The sequence below is a fragment of the Amaranthus tricolor genome, chromosome 6 (genome assembly GCF_026212465.1).
Source record: "Amaranthus tricolor cultivar Red isolate AtriRed21 chromosome 6, ASM2621246v1, whole genome shotgun sequence".
Lineage (NCBI taxonomy): Eukaryota > Viridiplantae > Streptophyta > Magnoliopsida > Caryophyllales > Amaranthaceae > Amaranthus > Amaranthus tricolor.
Genome location: NC_080052.1, coordinates 24,029,068 through 24,050,230, shown reverse-complemented (window position 1 = coordinate 24,050,230; position 21,163 = coordinate 24,029,068). Strand labels below are relative to the sequence as shown.

Genomic DNA, 21,163 nt, shown 5'->3' with positions numbered 1-21,163 from the left:
GTTGTGTTTGTATTACTTGCTAGTAATATATGTCCTGTAATTGCTTGGATGTGCTGTCACCTTAAAATAGAAAAATACATTTATAACCATCTTCAAAGTTCAAAGCATTAAGAAAACGAGCAACATACAACCAGTCGTTCCAGTTTAATAATTAAGTGATAATCTACCAAGTGGAAGTTGGTAGTACCCTCTGCCAAAAAAAAGAGGACAATGAGGGATCTTTACACATTAGCGACAAAATTTACATAAGAATGGAATTTGATCAACATCTTGCAAATGGAATGTAATACCATCACCTTCCCTTTGTTGCTTCTTTCAAAATATTAAGTTTCCGTAACGAAAATCAATGAATTAGAATTGACAAACCAAGAATCAAGAGGGGAAATCATCAGAATAATGCAAGGGTCCTTGTAAAGAATCTGGCCTCTTGATATGGTCTAGAATTGGAGTCAGCTTCAATCCAATAATTTGTAGATATGGGTTTGAGTGCCCTTCCACAAAAACACTAGTTACCTGTACAAACACCAAACACGTCATTCATGTACTACCCAACAATAATACATCAACTAATCTCCAAATAAGTTAAGAATTGAGCATCATCGCATGACTGTTGAAATGTTTTATAGTGTCACATAACATACTATGCACATAACACATTTATGTACTCCAAAAAAAGAAAAATTCAAGGCTAAGGTGTTCCCAGTAGGATATAAGAGTCCCAAAAGTCGGATTAAGATATGGACCTTGGTTTAAATAATTACAAAGATATCTTCAGAAGTAAGAGTTTAACCATAAGGTGTTTGAAAACTAAAACTATATAATTTGCATCTCCAATAAATTTACCTGAAAAGATATTTAATCCGGTACCAGATTCGGAAACAAGAAATGTTAATTTTAGAGTTTTGAAAATGTAGGAAACGTATGTGCAATTAAATTTTACAACATAAAATTAGAATGAATGTAAAAGGTAAGAAAAGAAAATGACTAAAATGAAAAGAAAAAGAAAAAAAGAAAAGAAAAGGGCTTTAATGTTAATAATCATTGTATGTTTTGGGGGGCTTGAAAAAATTGATTTTGAGAATGTAGGTTCAGAAATATTTCACAGATTCTGAAACAAGATTCGATGGGAAGTTTCCGGATCTGATAACTATGTTTCAGACAGAGTTAAAGATTTATATTTGCTTTTACAGTTTTAAATTTATGTGAAGTTGCAAGTGGTGTTTACCATCAAGGGTCATTTAAAAGCACTTAGACGCAAGGCCGAATATATACAACCCCTCAAACCCCACCTAAGCACAAGCTAATAAACTTTTACCCTTACTGTTACCTATATCCAGAAACTTAACAAGAATATCAAATTTGGCATACCAAAAGGGCAGAACTAACAATTCAGAAGCATAGTTGATCCATTTTGCAATTGTCCTATTCTATCAGAGTGCAGAGAAATACGAAAGTACTTCAAAAGACACTGATCTCATGTAAACCAGTCACCAGAGCCTTGTGTTTGAATAATTTCTAACTACTAGATATTGATACGTCCAAACACACAATAAACACATGCAATGATGCAAACATCCAAAACCCAAATGGCAAATCATTTATGAACCAATGGTCACGAAAACCATGTCGCCAAGACGACAATCACAAATTATGAACAAACATATGTAGGTACCTGTGTACAACCAAAAAGTTTGAGCAGACGCAGGGACGAGCAGCTGTCTGCAATTAATCCCAGTGCCTCATCTGTGAGGCAACGGCACCATGAGACATCCAAGCTCTCAAGATTTTTGCAACATTTAGCAAGAGAAAGGGTAGTATTCTGGCCGATCTGAAAAGGCTAACATTATAAGAAACCAAACTATAGAACCATCATTCAAAATTTTAAAGAATGGCAGTGGACAGGGACTGAGGGAACAAAATAATCATCACCAAGTTAGATTCTTACCTTGCTGATGTTGTTAAGAGATAATACTTTCAGATATTCTCCAGAAGTTTCAAGGAAAGCAGAAATAGCATCATCACTGCCACAGAAAAGATGCAAAAATTAGGAGGCTTTCCCTTCAGTCCAAAAAGATGAAATATATGAAATCAAATACATTGCAGGTGCATGCAGATAACAAATTTGCTGATCAACAATCAGAAAAATGAGCTTGTAACTTAGAAACGTTGAGTTTCACTTAAAATGATAATACAACAGTTATTTCTGGATTAAAAATGTTTTCTGAAACACAAAATGGGTGAAATCTTAAGCTACACAAACTATAGTTCATCAAGTATTACACATGTTCATTGTATCTAGTGCACAAACATAGAATTATCAACTATGAACAAAAATAAAGAATTAAAATCCGTAATAATTAAACAGTCAAAGTCTGATCTTGAAGAAGCTACTCAGCACTACAATTTGAATTATATAATCATATGATCAAATCATCTAGATTGTGAAATCCTCATGAAATTTAACGAGTTATTTGTTAAAGTAATAAGAGCTCAGCACACAAGATGACAGTCCAGGTTCAAAGAACTGAAGCACCCAAAAACAACCTGAACATAGACCGACAAAGTTTCAACTCTTCAATTCTACGACAACCATTTCCAAGATGGGCCAAGCTGTTATCAGTTAGCTTCCCCAGAAAGCTAAGGTCGAGAACACATAGCTGAGAACATGTTTCAGCAATGATCTTCATAGAAGAATCAGTCAAATTTCTGCAGCAATACAAACAAACTGTGAGCAAGACAAGCTACTTTTGTTGAACAAAAATTCATCATATATATTTGATACAAATGCAACTTATATATATTGCATTACAGGTCAAAAATTAGAATGGACATAGAAAAATCGACTTACAGACAGTTCGCTAAACTAAGCTCCTTCATATTGTGACCAATTGCATCAATCAATTCCCCAATAAATTTGTCCGTAACACCAAGTATGCCATTGAGTGACAACACTTTCAAATTCTTTAACTGCTTGAGTATAGGAAGAATACACATTGCATCTAAAGTATCACAATCATCAAGATATAGCTCTTGCAAAACCGGACCCACTGACTTAGCAAGACTGTCAATGCCAACATCAGTCAGAAGAGAGCATTGACTAAGATTAATAGATCTCAAAGCAGGGGCAGATGAAACAAGTGCAGCTAGCCCAGCATCTGAAACACGACAAGCACCTTTCAAAGAAATAGTTGTCAATGCGTTCAATCCTTTAGGTACTAAAGTCTTGCGTAATGAAGAGTCAGATATACACTGCCCACCCAGGTCAAGTTGTAAAACCTGATTTCATAAGACAAACATTTGTTTTACAACATTGTTCGAATTGAAAAAGACGTATTAAAAGCAAAAACAAATGCATTTTGAAAAGCTCTTTTCATCGCCCATGAAATGTACCTAAACTAACACAGCAAAATTCAGTACACGCAATAGGACTACAGGATTATAAAGTGAAAATTGTAAATAGTAAAGACTCTAAATGCCACAAATGCCTACGCACTGCAAGTGGGAAAAACAATTAAAAGGAAATTATGAGAGGATCTTAATGATATAGTGAAAAATATACCAATGAATGAGAAGCTCTATGACGGAGGTGAATTAAGGGAGTACGTAGGGGTATGTTGCAGTGGCTATGAAAACATTCATGTAAGCTTTGGCTATGGAACTAGGAATACAAAATGGGAGTCCATTTGTTTCTCTCATACAATATGTGGGTTGCTAACGCATGCTTTAAGAAGAGAAATATCCATGAGAACAAAAGTAAATGCAATCCAAAATGACAACTTACTAACAAGAATGAGATAGAGGTAGTAGCCTAAATTGTAAGGTTCTCCCAGGAGAATGTGTAGTCACCCGACATAAACTCCTTTTCTTAGATGTTTGTTTTCAAGCAAGACCAAAGATAAAGAAAGCCAAAAAAGAATGTAGAATTACATGGTGGAGATTAAAAGAGGATAATACAAAAATTTTCACCAAGAAAGTTGTTAAAGATGTCAATTATGAGATGACTTTGGATGCAGATGATACTTGGACAAAGATGAAAACTTGCATCAATCGAATAACTAAAGATATTTTAGAAGAATCATGTGGTATTTTTGTAGTAAATAAGGATACTAGGTGTTGGAATAAGGAGATATCCATATATTCAACAAGTTTTGCAAAACAAACAAGATATCCAGTGACTAGAGAAAAAGTACTCTAGTGCCTATTTACAAGAACAAACGAAGCAATTTATCTTATCAAGGAATGAAACTCATGAGTCATACTATGAAGTTGAGGGAAAGAATTATAGAGATACATATGAGGAAATGTACTTTATCGCCCTCACCTCTTTTTCTCTCCTTTGTTCAGAATTGTTTTAAGGTTTAGTTTACTTTCTATCTTTTTCTTTTTCTCTTCAATTATAACCTTCAGGGCAGTTGGACTCCAGCAAATCGAATCGCTTCACCAGCTTCCAAGTCGCGTTTATGATCGATTTTGATACGAATGATTCCAACTTAAAACCGTGGATCTTTTTCTAGATTAAAATGTTGAGCTAACATAGTGAGTTGCTGACGTTCTTTACTGTATATGTAGTTTTATGAAACGCATATGTTATCTAATTCATACTTTTGTGTTGCAACATATTTTAAACGATCCCTATCAAATCTACTTAAACATGAAACATGAAACATGAAACGTGAAACATGAAACTTTGCCCAATATCGCATTTAGAACCATCTATATCAAAACAGTATGCAAAAGCAATACGAAACACTAAATTAATGTTTCTTGTTTCTTGTTATGATCATATTATGTTATGCTTTTGTAATATAAGACTTTTAATTTATGATTAGTGTTATGGTTCCTACTTATGATCAATGTATTAGGATAACATGGCCTATCTTAGCTTCTATTGCATCAAAATTTGTTCTCTATGTTTCCAAACACTAAATTAACATATTTTTTCTCATTTCATTTCTTGTATCTAATCAAATTTGTGGAACATGGATCTCATTCAATCAATTTGATCTATCACCAAACCTAAATTTTCTTGCATTGGAGTAAAGAGAGATGGTCCCTAACTTGAAACATACACAACCTTTAAGTTTATTTCCATTTAGGAAAATGATTGTTGATAAACATTTATGAATTCTGCATTGTTCACACATGCCTTGCATCTAAAAATTCCAATTATACAACTATTTAGGAAAGATGTCATATAATTGATGATAAAAATTCTTCTCTAAAAAAAGTGATTCAAGTTTAAGAAAAAGAACATCCAAACTTTAGAAAGAGGCCCTTTTCTTTTCTTATTCATGTTCTTTTTCTACGTCAGTTGTCCACTTTCTATTATTCTTTCCTAGTGTGTCGTGCTCGAGATCTATGTCTTATACCCCCCATGAGTGGTATTCTTTACGAGTGTCCTTTTTACCATTTTCATGTTAGAGGTCCTATACGTTTCTACGGTTTTATTAAGTCTAATTTTCGAGGATGTTAAATGTCAAAACTGCAGCACTATTTTTTACCATCAATGGCTGTTCAAAACATAATCTACTCCTTAAAAAAACATTTTATACTTTAATTATGACTAGTAGAATCCTGGAAAAATAACACACATGAGCTAACTTGTTTATTTATCGAGAAAAAATCCTCCATCCACTCAATATACCGAATGGGAGAGAAGTTTAGGATAACAAAATTTGTTGACATTGGGAAAGCAACGCTGAGAAGAAGACATGTTTTCTACGTTTATGAATCCAGCATGTGATGCACACGCAAAGGGGATGATGTTAATGCTGAATATACGTCATATGTCCAACGACGAGCCAATGATTCGTCTTCTGGGTTAGTCATGCTCCAACATAAATTTTAGCATAGGCGTAGCAGCAGACACTGAATAGTTGTCAACTCATCGTACTTTGATGACGGTCGATCCTTATGCTTTCCTTCGTGAGTTTTAATTTAGTCATTTTGCTATACATATATCTAATTCTACTAGTCTATTGCTATTAGGAGTAGATTAGTATAAGTAGTAGCTTATAAATTGAGAGCAAGAAGCAAATACAAACCACGAAAGCTTGGGAGAGTCTTGTTTTCAAACACACAAAGGAGGAGAATTTTTAGTTTTGATCTATCATAGATAAGCGCAATTTACTAGGTTGTCATAACTATCAAAGTTAAACAATTTAATGGGTGTAATAGTAACCATAGCGCAAAAATGATTTCGATCATTGTTGCAATAATGATTGGGAAATGGATTTTGTTTTGATCAATGTGACCTATATTTCAGCCTTACTAAAGGCAAAAACCTTTATGATACGACAACGATGCGTTAATGCAGCCTTGTTTTTGCACTATGATTGCAACTATTACTAGCAACAACTAAGTAAAGGTGTTAAGAGTTTTGTATCGTCGCAAATTAATACTTCCATACTTTAGCCACTAAGGTTTTGACAAATGGTTTTTTTGGCTGTAGTTGGCTTTCGACTTATAACTTGTAGCACGTTCGTTAGTCAAACAATCAAAGAAACATGTTTGGTAAACAAAACTATATGGCTATTTTTCCGTTGGTCTTTTTGGTCCCTTATTCTCAAATAGAAGTCAACCTCCAACAACTAACATAGCTAAAAAAGAGTCAATACGAAAAGCTTGTCAGGTTGATCGCCGCTAGCCAACAACAAATTGCCAAACACCCCTAACCTAAAGCTTACCTAGGCAACCTAGCACATTTGAATAAGTTCTGAGACTAAGAAAATTCATTTCACATTGAAACAAATCACAACAAATTTAACCAAAATAAAACAGCATTTGAGTAAGCCAATAGTTACCGTCAAGCTGTTAGAGTTGCAAGTCTCGAATGATTTCTCAAACACGCTCTCCTCTAGCCAAGAACAGTCTGGAAGGCGTATCTCAGAGGGCGACCCATCAAGAAGAAGACCAAGAAAATGCGGACTCATCTGCCTAGAATCACACAGCATCTCACTTAGCTGGTTCCTAATCGCATCAGGAATACACTCAAGAGACGTAATTGCATCAGCGTTATTAACAAGAATACTTAAAGACAAACTTCGCAATGAAGGGGCAACCCTATTCCGACACCCCTTCTCCTGCCTAGGAGTCCAAGAAACTAAAGGAAAACCTTCTTTTACAGAACTCTTACTCAACACTTGAGAATTACACTTCCGTTCTCTATCTCTTAGAATTTTCAAAGCAGTCGAAAATGGTCCAGGCCAATCTTCAATATTCTCAACTACTTGTTGGGGCACTTCTACTTCAACCTCAGAATTCACCTCATTCCTTTCCTCTTCCCGAGCATCAAAATGAGCAAACCTCGAAGCATTCCATCTCGCAGCCTCTTTAAACGTATCCTCCCTATCCTTTCTACGCATAGAATTTAAATTATACTGGTAACCCATATTCAAATCAATATCAGAATCAGTACCCACATTATTGGTTAATATGATATCGTCATCAGAAACTACATCATTCATGTTCATGTCAGCATCATAACCAATACCCAAACTAATGTCTAAATCAAATTCGTGGTCAAAAACTACATCTTTCATCTTCTCTTCTCTACCAAACCTTAGTTTACTCTTAGATTCCTCAATCTCTTGGTCAGTCTCAGTATTCAAATCAATCAAGTTTAGACTATCATAATCAATAACGTCATTAGACATAACATTTTTCCCATTCATTGCTCCAGTAAACGTTCTCTTAGAAATCAAAATAACAGCATCATTCTCTTCATCTTCTAAATTTGTTTTCATTTCCTTGTTATCCTCTACCAAAATTGAATCCCTAAAACTACTCTCTTCCACTAAAACATCAAATTCAATACTCTTAACACCACTCACATTTTCTACATCTTCTAACTTCATCTTCAAATTCCTGTTCTCTTCTTCCACAATTGAATCCCTAACATTCCTCTTTTCCATTAAAACATCAAATTCAGCAGTCTCAACAACACTCTCATTCTCTACATCTCCTAACTTCCTCTTTAAATTCTTGTTTTCCTCTTTCAGAATCGAACCCCCAACACTACTCTCATCCACTAAACCATCAAATTCAGTACTCGTACCAACACTCCCATTCCCGCTCGCGTTTCGGGCGGAATTCTTTTTGGAAGAAAGACGGAGACTGCGACGAAGAGGAGGACTATTAACTGGTAAAGAATTAAGATCAAAATCATTAGAATTAGGGCTAGACATGATGAGATTAGTTGAAGGTTCAATGGATTTGGAAGGAGTAGAGGGTTGCAAGTTAGACCCTAATTCTAGGGTTTTGGGAGATAAAGAGGGGTTGGGTAAAGGAGGAATTTCTCGGGACCTGAGAACCGGCATTGGTGGTTAAATAGACTCCGAAGAGTGGGAAGACGTGAAAAGACAGAAGAAATAGAGAGAGAGAGTGTGTTTGTGAGTGGAAGCGGCTAAAATGTGAGAGAATAGAGAAGAAGAGTATTTAGGATCGGTTATTTATAGAGAATATACTTGCTAAACAAGCTCTATCATTTCCCGCCAAACTGTATTAGTAGGACCCTCCTATTGAAATGGGCCCAATGGCGGCCGAAGACCATCAAACATGTTAGGTTGGGTTCGGGTCATATATATATATATATATATAAATGGGTTAGTTAATTTAATCGAAAATCACGCCTCTAACTTGATCTATAACAAATTGGGTCAAGTTGATTTATATTAGACTTTTTTTTTCAATTTCATGATTTTTAACGTAGATTACATCTTACTCTCTCTGTTTTCTAATAATCTTCTTATTCACATTTTTCACATATACTAATGCAAACTTTAAAATAAAAAAATTTTGATAAGCTTTTAAATATATTAAAATTTTCATATTTAGAAAATATATATTAAATGAATCTAACAACATGCCACATATGTTTTTTCTTATAGATCGATAAGAAATCATAATCAAAATTTTACACTAAAATTCGTAAATTCTATTTGAAGAACATGAAAACGGATGGAGCATTTTTCAAGCGTAAATTTCAAACTTTTACTTAATGTGTTGTTTATAATTGTACTTATTTAACTATGAAATAAATTAAGTTATGAGTATGTCTAATGATTTTACTTGTACGTAAATTGTTTAATTAAATAAATTGTACAGATTTGTTTCAGATTTATAATTTTGACCTTAATTTAAGCCATTTAATAATTTAATAAATATATTAAATTAAATTAATTTATTTAATTAATTGTGTTGAAAATCTTAACTCGTTTAATTTAAATTACATTTCAATTAAATTAACAAATCGGATCAACATTTGTGGGTGCTAATGTGAATGCAAGCTGGAAAAGTTATTCCCATTTGTAGTAATTAGTATACTATCTACTGTAGTTCTCTCCCACCCTCGGAAGCTAAGCCTTTCCATCCAACCTTTATAACGAGTTTTTCAAACCTTTACCCTTGACCAAAACCGAGACCCGTATTAGAAAACTAGATACTCACTTTAAACTTTTAATTTATTTATAGTTTATTTAATTAATGGTACTAATTGATGATAATGAAAATAATTGTAGTGAAAATTTTCATATAATATATATCATATTATTACTATGGTGATAAAAATTTGATCATAAAAAAAATTATTCACAATTTTACATTACCACTTAATACCACATGTTTAAGTGGTAATGCATTGAAATGAGTTTTATAAAGAAAATGAGTTTGTTAAAAGAGAATAAATATGACCATTAAATTTATCAAATTAAGAGATATTCTTAGGAAAACTACCTTAACATTTCATTAATATTCCCACCATTTAGTACATATTACCATAAGGAGAATAAGTATTACCATTAAATTTATGTTTATCTTTATTCTTTTACTATATTTCTAAATTATTAAAGGAGACCTCAATTTAATAACTTGTAAAACTTATTTTATACCTCTAATTCATTCAGAAACTCATTTCATTCACTTAGTGTTGTTTACCTCACGACTTTCTCTTTTATTTATGTGATAAGGGTATAATTTTCATTTTCTATATAAAAGAGTAATTTTGTCTTACCTTTGATAAAAAACATAATTCAAAAAGTAAGAAAATTAGGATTTGGGTTTAAATAATCAGTTTTTTTATTCACAATTAGAGAAAAAACACCCCTATTTATACAAAGGATCAAAGACTAAAAAATAAAAATCAGAATAACAAAATAACTTAATTTTCTAAAATAAAAAGAATAAAATATTTCCTAAAATAAGAACATAAAATAATATCAAAATCTATTTGATTCTTTATTTTCCTAAGACATCACCATTTGATTCTTTATTCTTTATTCAAGGATTGATAATGGGTCTTGATTAAGGAGGTCTCGACGCTCTTTGTCAAGAGAATCGTTGACTCCGGCTGAAAATTTAAACAACCTTTGAGTTTGAATAAAATTATTGTAAATCGTGATGTCCTCCACATGTTTCATTGGGTTAGGCATTCGACAATCAATCTCTTTCCAAATATCTTATAGTTTGCTATAAAAGGCTTCAATGGATCATCATTTTGTTTTAGAGAGGCTGTCCTTGAACTCAAATCAAATATTTGAAGTTCATCGCGGGCTCGCGGCCATGACTTAACAGATTTTCGATCCCTTTCCACAAGTCCCGAGCAGTAGGGTAGTCAAGAAATTGCTTGACAATTCCCTTATCGATATTTGCCACAATCCAAGCTATAAATTTGGAATCTCTTTGATTCCATTGTTAATAGGATGAATCCGTATTAGATGGAGGACTGGTTGTAAGGTGGTCGAGCATCCCTCGACTTTTGATTTCAATATGCATCATTCTACACCAGGTTGTGTAGTTATGATATGTGAGTTTTTCGGCCACTTTGAGATCTATAGACACTGGTTCACTGGGTTTATTATTTTTATTCATTTGTTGAAAAATTTGGAATATTTGTTCCAATTGGGTCATGAAAACCATTTGGGTTTCTGGTTTTTGGGGTTCTTGGTCGGCTATTTCAGGTAAGCTGGGTATGGTATATGATGAAGTCTGAAAAAAGGTTTTACCGATCTCGGAATGAACCTTATGACTCTAATACCATGATAAAAAACATAATGCGGAAAATAAGTAAATTAGGGTTTGGGTTTGAATAATCAGTTTTTCTTATTCATAATTAGAGAAAAACACCCTTATTTATACAAAGGATTAAGGACTAAAAAAAAGAAATCAGAATAACAAAATAACTTAATTTCCTAAAATAAAGAGAATAAAATATTTCTTAAAATAAGAAGATAAAATAATATTAAAATTTATTTTATTCTTTATTTTCCTACAACCTCTAGCTTACATGTAGGTGACTTGGTTCATTAAAGTTACGCCTAGCCATGTTAAGCATTTTGGACTCTCCTAATTGACTCACTCACCATGTTGGAAGGAGTTTATCTCAAAGTTTGGTGTTTAACTAAAATGAGCTAAATCTTGAAAATGATCAAAAGATATAGAAGATTTTCACCAAGATATGAAGAAGACGAGTGACAATCTCTCCGTTTGCATAATTAAGACAATCTTGAATGAATTAAGATGCAAGAAGCATTACAATAAAAATTAAATTTGGAGCTAGTAAGCATTAATAAGAAGCCGAAATCACGTGAAGAAAATGAGAAAGATGACATACTGAGCTTTTGACTAAGCATGCTCAGACGAGAAGACGTGGGACCGCTCGAACGAGCAGCCATCCACTACTATATTGTAACACTTCGAAAATTTCTTGATATAAATTTTTCATTATAAATTAAATAGAATACAATAAAGGTTATAGACTGATAAATATAGACGTATATATTAAATTATTTACTTAGATATAAGTCATGGTGCGATTGAATATTATCCGTTGCAGTTTTTAAATTTAGCATGGTGATTAATTTATTTAAGTAGTAATTAAAAAATAAAAAAAAATGGGGAAGGAAGCTGATAAAGAGAAGTGTTGTTGGCATACCCAATAAGGTTGAGGAAGGATACTCCAATGATGAGAAATTTGGCAAGGTACCCATTAGGATAATGATTATTTTGTTACATCCGAACAAACCGGGCAACATCTTAGGTCAGAGCTTGTTCTGGTAATAGCTCTTTTATGTGTATTCCTCCAAACAGATTACTAAAACGGCCCATACAAGTCGAATAACAATTCAGTCGAAATATGGTTTGGGAATAAGGATGAGCTACACTCAAATGATCAATTCAAGAAAGATAATTTGATTCAGAGCCTTTTATATGCTAAGCTGATTGTGTTATCGTACTCTTAGTTGATTATGCTTTTAACTATTGTCTCTGAGGTGTACTTTATTGCTTATGTCCGTAATGATGTTGTCCTATTGACGACTAGTAGAATGTTTAAAGGATGATAACATGAGTGTGAGAAGGATTGCACATAACATCTAGATGTCTTAATTTGTGTCTTGAACAATTGCGATCACTACCTATATGTTGTTTGGACTTTGTGGTTTGAATATGGTTAACGAGGCTTTTAGGTTCTCAAGAGGTACAAAAGATTGTTTGATTTTGATGTTATCTTTTCAGTAGCTAGGATTTTTTTTCCATTGGTTAATGTCTCTATCAACAACAAACGTGACCTATATTAGGGTGAAATGCTTCGTATTTATCAATAGTAATTATGTTTTCCTTAATAAATAATCTAAAATTTGGTCGGATGTTATATTATGTATGTATTCAAGTCCAATTCATTCAAACTTTTTACATGTACTTTTAGACTCACTATCTTGTTGTATCATGATCCCCTATTTCTTTTGCCCATATAAACTCTTGCTCTAGCTAAGCATTAGTTAAGTTAAGCCAAAGCCTACTTGCTAAATTTATATCCCTTTGATATATTGTAATATCATCTCTTCTAAACACATAAGTTATTATCTATAATGTAATTCTTTCAAGTTTAGAGAGTTTTGCTCTTCATCTTTTAAACACAAAATATAACACTAGCCTAAATGAAGACATAACAATATTTGGTGAGCCACATAAGTCTCATGTGTGATTTATTTTGTTTTGTTCTTTGCCATTTAATCATTTATTTGCAATCTTGTCTTAGTTCATTGAATCAAACACCTCCTTCCTCTACTACTTGTATTTTTGCCTCTCCGTATTCGTATTGCATCATTAATTATAATAACAAATAATTAAAGCATATGATTTTCATTTTTTAGATTATATAGTAGACAGAGAGAAGATGAATAACATGTGAAATTTAAATTTAGTATCTTTTATGAAAAATGATACCTAGTCTTTGCTTTTGCTTTCTAAGTAAGATAAAACCGATTTTAAAATATATATTATTTTTGATTAAAAAACAAAACAAGTCAACAAAAAGAAAACCATTTTTTTTTTTCATTTATAAACAAAATCCAAAAGGTGGTGCAGTTATGCAAAACACGAGTCCATAAATCATAAATCTCCTTTCAACAATTAGTTGTCAAAATTGAAAAACTCCATTTTCATACAGCAAATCATTACCGCGTTTCTTCCCCACCATCACTGTCCTTCTCCTCTATACCTTCTTTTGAGTTCTTTAATGGTGATCATCCACCATTAATTTCCTATCCTACCATTATTAATGGGTTTTCACCAACATCGAACCTCATCAAATGATGGAGCCCCCCAAATCGTTAATAGTCCACGTTACTCAAGTTCTATGACACGCAGAGCTCCTTCTTTTAAGCGCAACAGTAACAATGATTCTACTTCTAATTGTTCTACTCCTAATAACAATGGAGGATCAAATTCTCTTTCTACCCACCATGAAATTGACCTGATTCTTAACTCTCCTAGATCTGATTCTGCTATTACTACTCCTGTTTCTAATGATGGGTTTGATTTATTTGTTGAAAAGAAGCAAGCTCAAACTCATTTTGGGAATCTTAGTCATAGAATCAAAAAGAATTCTACTAATGTTCTTCTTGGATCTGCTACTGTTAAAGGTGTTGTTGAGCTTGGTTTTAGAGAAAGGAAGAAGTTGGGTCAATGGATGTTTTTTCTGTTTTGTGGGGTTTGTTTATTAATGAGTGTTTTTAAGATTTTTGAAAGTGGGTTAATTGGATCTAATCTTGATACTACTACTCAGTCTACTCACCAGGTAATTCTTTTGCTTTTTTTTCATTTAATTTTATGATTAAAGGAAAAAAAATCTACTTATATTGTTCTAAAAATTGTTAGATGTGATTGGATTTGGAGTTTTGTTGGTAAAAACTCTTTATTTTGGATAGAATTGTATAAATGAGCTTTATTGTCTTAAACTCTCATTTGGAGTATACTGTTAGTGTGACAATCAGGATTTCAAATGTAGCTGCCTTTTCTATGAGTGTGATTTCATTCATGGTGTAAACTAGGTGTATATTGTATATAGTGATATTTAAATACTCGAATAAAGATATTCTAATGTATTTTTTTTATACTATATGCATATGTATTTTCAACTTGTGCTTAATATGTGTAGTTAAAGAAGTTTCATGATTGACCATTGAAGTAAACATCTTCAACTATATTACTGTTGATCAAGAGTTGACCTTTGATCAATTGACTACTTCTGAATATAGTCATACAATTGTCAATTTGGAATGAATCATGGTAAATAAGGCACTGAAAGAAGGGTCATGGAATGCAATCTAAATACGTTATGATCCCTTGATCTGTGTGTAGTTGTGTACAAGCTGAGCAGGGATGATGAACTTGGATGAATGAACAGAAGTTTTTAGTTCAAAAATCCATTTATCCAATCTCCTTTTACTGTATGTGTTTAGTCCGGGATTTGGGATATGGATGCATAGTTAGGTGATCTAGATACAATACCCCGACTATGGGATTTGATTGGAGATCATTCCTTTTCCGACTTTTGACAATTCATTCAGCTTTTAGGCACCTAAACATAGTTGATAGTCAAGTGTTGTAAGCTCTGAATTGTAAGTTTCCTAGCTATGGGTTACAATTTTGTTTGTTAATCTAGCCACAGCCCACAGGTCTATTGAGTTGAGCACATTTCTTCTATATTGTCACCAGTCGATTTAGTCTACCCATTGAATTTTGTTAGAAGGTTCATGTCTGTCTGTTATTATACGGAAAAGGCAAATATCATTTGATGCTGATGAAAATGCTATGCATTTTAGTTCTTTCTTGGCCTTGTTACCGTTTATAATAACTCGGCGTGGAACTGTGGAAGTAACATTCAATAGAGGCTCGTGATATGATGAGTGTCTTCATGTCTTTATGTCTCGTGGTTAATGCTCAAACTTAGTTCTCTGTTCTGTTTCTCTCCTGGCAAAATTTTGACTGTTCTTCATATTAGGTTGATTCTGGCTCTCAATTCTTCAAAGATCAGGTGGATAGAAGTATTCCTGATTATAAATATACAGGAGTAGATGTTAGAGAGGGAGGCGGCAGTGATGTCGAACGGTCTTTGATGATGGTGGCCTCTGATGTAGTGTGTGATGACAATAGCGCAAGTAAAGTAAGTCCGAGACTATACTTCAAGGATTATAACTTATTTCACATATTTTATTACTCATGCTTAGATCCATCTTGCAGTGTTCAGACATATGGTTCCGACCTCGCAGTGGAAACTTCAGCCAGTGCATTGATCTGCCAAAGAAGCATAAAAGTATGAATCTGATTAGAAATTGGGCATGTATCCACATGGCCTTTTTTTTTCTTTTTTCAATTTGATGTACTCCCTCTGTCCTCTTAGAGAAATTGGGTTATTTAAAGAAAGTGGTAATAAATAAAGAGAAAGAATGGATTGTGTAGATGAAATTAAAGAGTTAAAATGTATGGATGAAATCAAAAGAAAGTGGTGGGCCATTATCCATAAATAGAAATGATGCAAATTAAGTGGGACGGACCAAAATGGAAAATGCTGCAAATTCAATGGGACGGAGGGAGTATAGCCTTTTCATGTTTGCAATTACGCACATGCCTCTCACGTGTTAGGCTTTTGCATAAGTTTGCACATGAGTCCTCACTTCTTTTGGTAGTGGTGTTCACTTCTTCATTTCTTTTTCTTTTTCAGAACTGGATGAAAGGACAAATGGATATATTCTCATAAATGCTAATGGTGGCTTAAATCAGATGAGATTTGGGGTATGGTGATTGTTTATTTACATGGTATCTATGTATTTTCTGTGAGCTATTGGCTTCAAGTATGATCTCATGTGTAATATTTTAGAGTGCAGATCTGTGATATGGTTGCTATTGCCAAAATCATGAAGGCTACTCTTGTTCTTCCTTCTTTAGATCACACTTCTTATTGGGCTGATGAGAGGTAATATATTTCTTCACCAGTTTTGCCCAAATATTTAATGCTTTTCATCATTTTATCCCTAGCTGAAGAGTTTGTACTTCCCCTTAGGTTCATATTTCATCACAAAGAAATTGATCATAGTCGTAGTCATAGTGAAAAATATTGACAGCACCAGTCATCACCTCATCAACCACATCACATCTGCATTATACAGTTTTTTGAGAATATTACGAGTTTACAACCATAGTGCAAAAATACGGTCACGGTCACGAAACGGATATTGTGGTCAAATGCAGCCTAACTATTGGTCACGGTAAACTCAGAAACCTTTACGATGCATTGATGCAGCCTTGTTTTTGCACTATGATTACGACCATGATAACTATGAAAGCATTTACAAGTCCCCATTGGGGAGGACTAAGACTTCTCTCCCGTTCTAGAAATAACTTAATTTTCTAACTTAGATCAACTGAACCATGACTTAGCTTCTATGTAAATATTGTCCTTACATTGCTAGTCGTCCTTTTGCCGAGAAGAAACTATAATGTGCACATAGTGTTTGATCTTGATGCACTGGCATAAACCTGAACTTGTCGTTGAGGGGATTTTACATCTAAAATTAACTGATTCTGTTATTAAATGACAGCGGCTTTAAAGACTTGTTTGATTGGCAGCACTTCATGGACACATTGAAGGATGACATCCATATAGTTGAAGCATTACCTCCAGAGTTGGCAGATATTGAGCCGCTTAAAAAGACACCCATTTCTTGGTCAAAGGTTTAATAATTACGGCCATTTTCAACTTTTATAATTTAAGTGTATTCCCTTAAGCTTCATACACCGTTTGGCTACACGTTTTTTTAAGTGTTTGTCAAAGAAGATCTAGCATCACGCGTAAAACCTGTATGCATGAATATTATTGATGCCATCATAATTAGCGATTGACCGAAGGTATGATTTATCAGGTTAGCTATTATAAATTAGAAGTACTCCCACTTCTGAAGCAGCACAAGGTGATATACTTCACGCATACTGATTCCCGACTTGCTAACAATGGTCTTCCCAATGGCACTCAGAAGCTGAGGTGTCGAGTCAACTACAGGGCATTGAAATATTCAACTCCGATTGAAGAACTTGGGAAGACCTTAGTTTCAAGAATGAGACAAAATGGCGGTCCTTTTCTTTCGCTGCACTTACGGTAAGTTCTTTTTTCCTTGCACAAGTTGAACCCTATATGGTTGCTGAGCTGCACATGAACTAACGGCCTGTTTGTAAATATTCATGATTTGTATCATGTTATTTCCATGGTAATGAATTTGATCATAAAAACAGTTTTTTTGTTCACAAATTTTCATTACCACCTAATACCACATGTTCAAATGGTAATGCATTGAAATGAATTTTGTGAAGAAAATGAGATTTTTGAAGGAGAATAAGCATGATCATTAAATTTTCAAGAGATATTTCAATAAAAATTACACTAACTTTTCATTGCCATTTCCACCATTTAGTACCAATTACCAAACGGGCCGTAAAGGTAATTTGCTTAGCCTCTGCATATTCTCTGAATTATTTTTGGCCGCTTTCTAGGTATGAGAAAGATATGCTAGCATTTACTGGCTGCGGTCATAATCTGACTGCAGAAGAAGATGAAGAGCTCCAGAAGATGAGGTATGAGGTCAGTCATTGGAAGGAGAAGGAAATTGATGGATCGGAGAGGAGAAGACTTGGTGGCTGCCCATTAACGCCAAGGGAGACTTCCTTACTTCTGAAAGGATTGGGTTTCCCATCTAATACAAGGATCTATTTGGTTGCCGGTGAAGCTTATGGTAATGGAAGTATGACTTACCTGACTGATGAATATCCTAATATTTTCTCACATTCAACGCTTGCCACGGAAGAAGAGTTGGAACCTTTCAGAAATCATCAGAACATGCTGGCTGGTTTAGACTATGTTGTTGCCCTCCAGAGTGATGTATTTGTCTACACCTATGATGGAAATATGGCAAAGGCGGTCAAGGGTCATAGACGATTTGATGGGTTTAAAAAAACAATCGATCCAGACAGGTAAACCATCTTACAAGAACTGTTTCTTCTCATAATCCTCTCATTTGACATTAGCGGTATGTGCAACCTTGCACAAACGTACAAAGCATACCCCAAGGCTACCAAATGGCTCTTGCCTGCGTGGGGTTAGAAGAATCGGATGTACACAACCTTGCCATTTGGTCGTTGATTACAAACATTATCTTCAACTTCACATAACGTAATTAGAAGGGCTCATAACTCGATGATCCTGCATTGATGATAGTCCTGAATCTATAATCTACATTTTTGAGGATTTGCCTTAGTTCACGGTTGCTTTAGATCTCACCCTGTTTTATTTCAGGTTTAGCGCGTGTCATCTCCTGCCTAGCATATATAACCCAACAATACAGTTGCCCGACATTAGGCTTCTTTCTATGAAGTCCTTTTAAATTAGATCTTGATCTTTAGACAGGGATGCCATTATGTCGTCTATTATATTTTGCTAAGTGATGTTCAATTTATGCTATCCTGCCGTCTTACCCCAGTGCTTTGATCGTCACACTTAACTAATTCTATTTAGAATACTTGTGTGTGCAGGATGAATTTGGTGAAACTTGTTGACCAATATGACCAAGGCAAAATCACTTGGAAGAAGTTCAGTTCTAAAGTACAGAAACTGCACGAAGACCGAATAGGAGGTCCATATTATAGGGAATCAGGCGAGTTCCCTAAATTGGAAGAAAGTTTCTATGCGAATCCACTTCCGGGATGTATTTGTGAAACCGTGAAGAAACAGTCGGATCAAATGCTTGTTTGAAATAAGTGCGCATTCTTAGATAGACGACTCTAGGATTGCGAGTGTCTCCGAACAGCATTTCAAAAAAGCTGCCATTTTCGAGTTTCTAAAGAAAGAAGACCCAACTTTGTGGAAACCGGAAGCACCACGAACATGTTACCGGGTGAGTTCTGATGATTATCTTCAGATAAATGTGGTATATGGGGTTGTTTGGATCATTTGTCATCACTCATCATTCTGGATGGGCTTAGTGAAGAAAAGGGAATACTCTTCTTTTTGAGCAGAATTTTTGTTGTTTTCTCTAACATGAAATAGAGATATATAAATAATTTGAATTTGAATTTTGGAAATTAATTGTATATGAATGATATTTAACACATATTTTATGAAATACTTCATGAATACTTGAAGTGACTTTGTCTTCAAGCTTGTGTTCTCAATCCATGTTCTTTCCATTTCTCTCTTTCAGAGTATATGTTTGCTTATAGAGCATATCTAGCTGCACTGCTTCAAACTGTATTTGAGCTCTGAGTATGGATTCCAACTAGGCTACCCGTCTTTGTTACATTTAGAGGTGTTCAAAACAGACAAAACAAACCAGTATTCATCCGATATTGTAACCGAATCCGACTTGACTTGACTTCAAAATGAAATTAAAATTATATAAAAATCAATATGGACACAAGATCCGATTTTAAAAAGACTCAAAACAGTTGACTCAAAATTAACCTGATGATCCGAATGAACACTTTACCTGTATTGGTTTTTGGTGGGAGGCCATAAAAAACCTACTAAATGTTTTGGTTATCCTCTGAATATTTCCTACTAAATTTCCGCTACCGCCGGTAATACTCAAAGTATTATTTCCTATGATAAATTCTATCTTATTATTAATTGCTTCTTTCTAAAAGAACTATTTAGTGATGCTATAGCATTAAGTCAATGGGTCTCCAAATATTCTAATATCTTTATATGAGTGATAAGATATATTTCGTAACAAATATCTTTTAAAAATATTACTAAATTGATTATCAGTTAGAGCGCTCTAGAGCCCTTAATAAAAAAAAAAGAAAAGACATAAATTACACTAATTTTTAAATGAGACGGTCTCACGATGAGACCATCTCTATTGCGCTGGCCTAATATACATTTTTTGTCTTAAAATGATCACTTATAACGTTAAAGTGATCACTTATAATTTTAATATAATAACTTTCTATAGTTTTAGAGTGATTACTCATAACTTTAAAATGATTACTTATGATCTTAAAGTAATCAATTGAAGAAATAAACTATTATATAGACCCGTCTCATAGTGAAACGGTCTTATACAAGACGAGCTATATAAATTATGGCTTTACCTTTTACACCTACAATAAGTGATTTTTGACCTTTTGAAATATTGTTTGTTGTTCAAAGAATGAGAGGGTTTGGCCTAGTTTTTGTTTCTTTATTGAAGAAACACTAAGTATAACACGGAAACAACTTATTGGTTTTGATTTGATTAGCATAGCCTACAAATATGCATACAATACCATGTAAATCGAGTTTTTTTTTCTCTTGTTGTGGATCATTCTAACAATAGTCTTATAACCCTAAACGACTTTGAGATTATTAAAGTTTGGCTATTTCTTATACCAAACTTCATAAAAAGTTTTCTTATTGGTTTTTATGGAACCTAATTGAAAATGTGGCATGTGGGTTACATGCTTCACCCCAAAATTCTCACTCAAACTAGAATAACATTTTTGAAATTTAATAGGAGTATGTATTTCATGAGTTTTATTCTTTCTTTTCGCTACACTAATTAATTGTGGTGCACTTAGGATCTCAATATTCTCCTCCTTTATATATTCTCTTTTTTATTTTTAATTTAATGAGCATTGATTTTCATTTGTCATTTTACTTCATTCTTATAAACTTTTAAACAAACAATTGTTTCCTTTTTATCATGCAATATATATATATATATATATATATATATATATATATATATATATATATATATATAGGATCAAATAAAAAGAATTTTAAAATGAGAAGGGTGAAAAGAAGTTTTGTTTGATTTTGTTTTGTTATTATATATACAAAAAAGAATATTATGTT

The 21,163-nt window shown here is 33.5% G+C and overlaps 2 protein-coding genes across 2 annotated transcripts; one reads left to right on the top strand and one right to left on the bottom strand.

The window, feature by feature from the left end:
• Positions 1-61: 61 nt before the first annotated feature.
• LOC130814569 (uncharacterized) lies at positions 62-8,421 on the bottom strand. Its single transcript, XM_057680683.1, has 6 exons — positions 6,804-8,421; positions 2,849-3,276; positions 2,545-2,706; positions 1,946-2,021; positions 1,673-1,828; positions 62-513 (listed from the first exon to the last, which is right to left on the bottom strand). Exons 1-6 carry the CDS (start codon positions 8,316-8,318, stop codon positions 373-375), a joined length of 2,478 nt encoding a protein of 825 aa, XP_057536666.1. The 5' UTR covers positions 8,319-8,421; the 3' UTR covers positions 62-372.
• Positions 8,422-13,331: 4,910 nt separating this feature from the next.
• On the top strand, positions 13,332-19,483 carry LOC130814983 (O-fucosyltransferase 35). Its single transcript, XM_057681300.1, has 9 exons — positions 13,332-14,074; positions 15,281-15,442; positions 15,520-15,592; positions 16,001-16,071; positions 16,164-16,252; positions 16,878-17,010; positions 17,199-17,431; positions 17,824-18,300; positions 18,859-19,483. The coding sequence occupies exons 1-9, from the start codon at positions 13,556-13,558 to the stop codon at positions 19,076-19,078; spliced, it is 1,977 nt and encodes a 658-aa protein (XP_057537283.1). The 5' UTR covers positions 13,332-13,555; the 3' UTR covers positions 19,079-19,483.
• Positions 19,484-21,163: the final 1,680 nt, after the last annotated feature.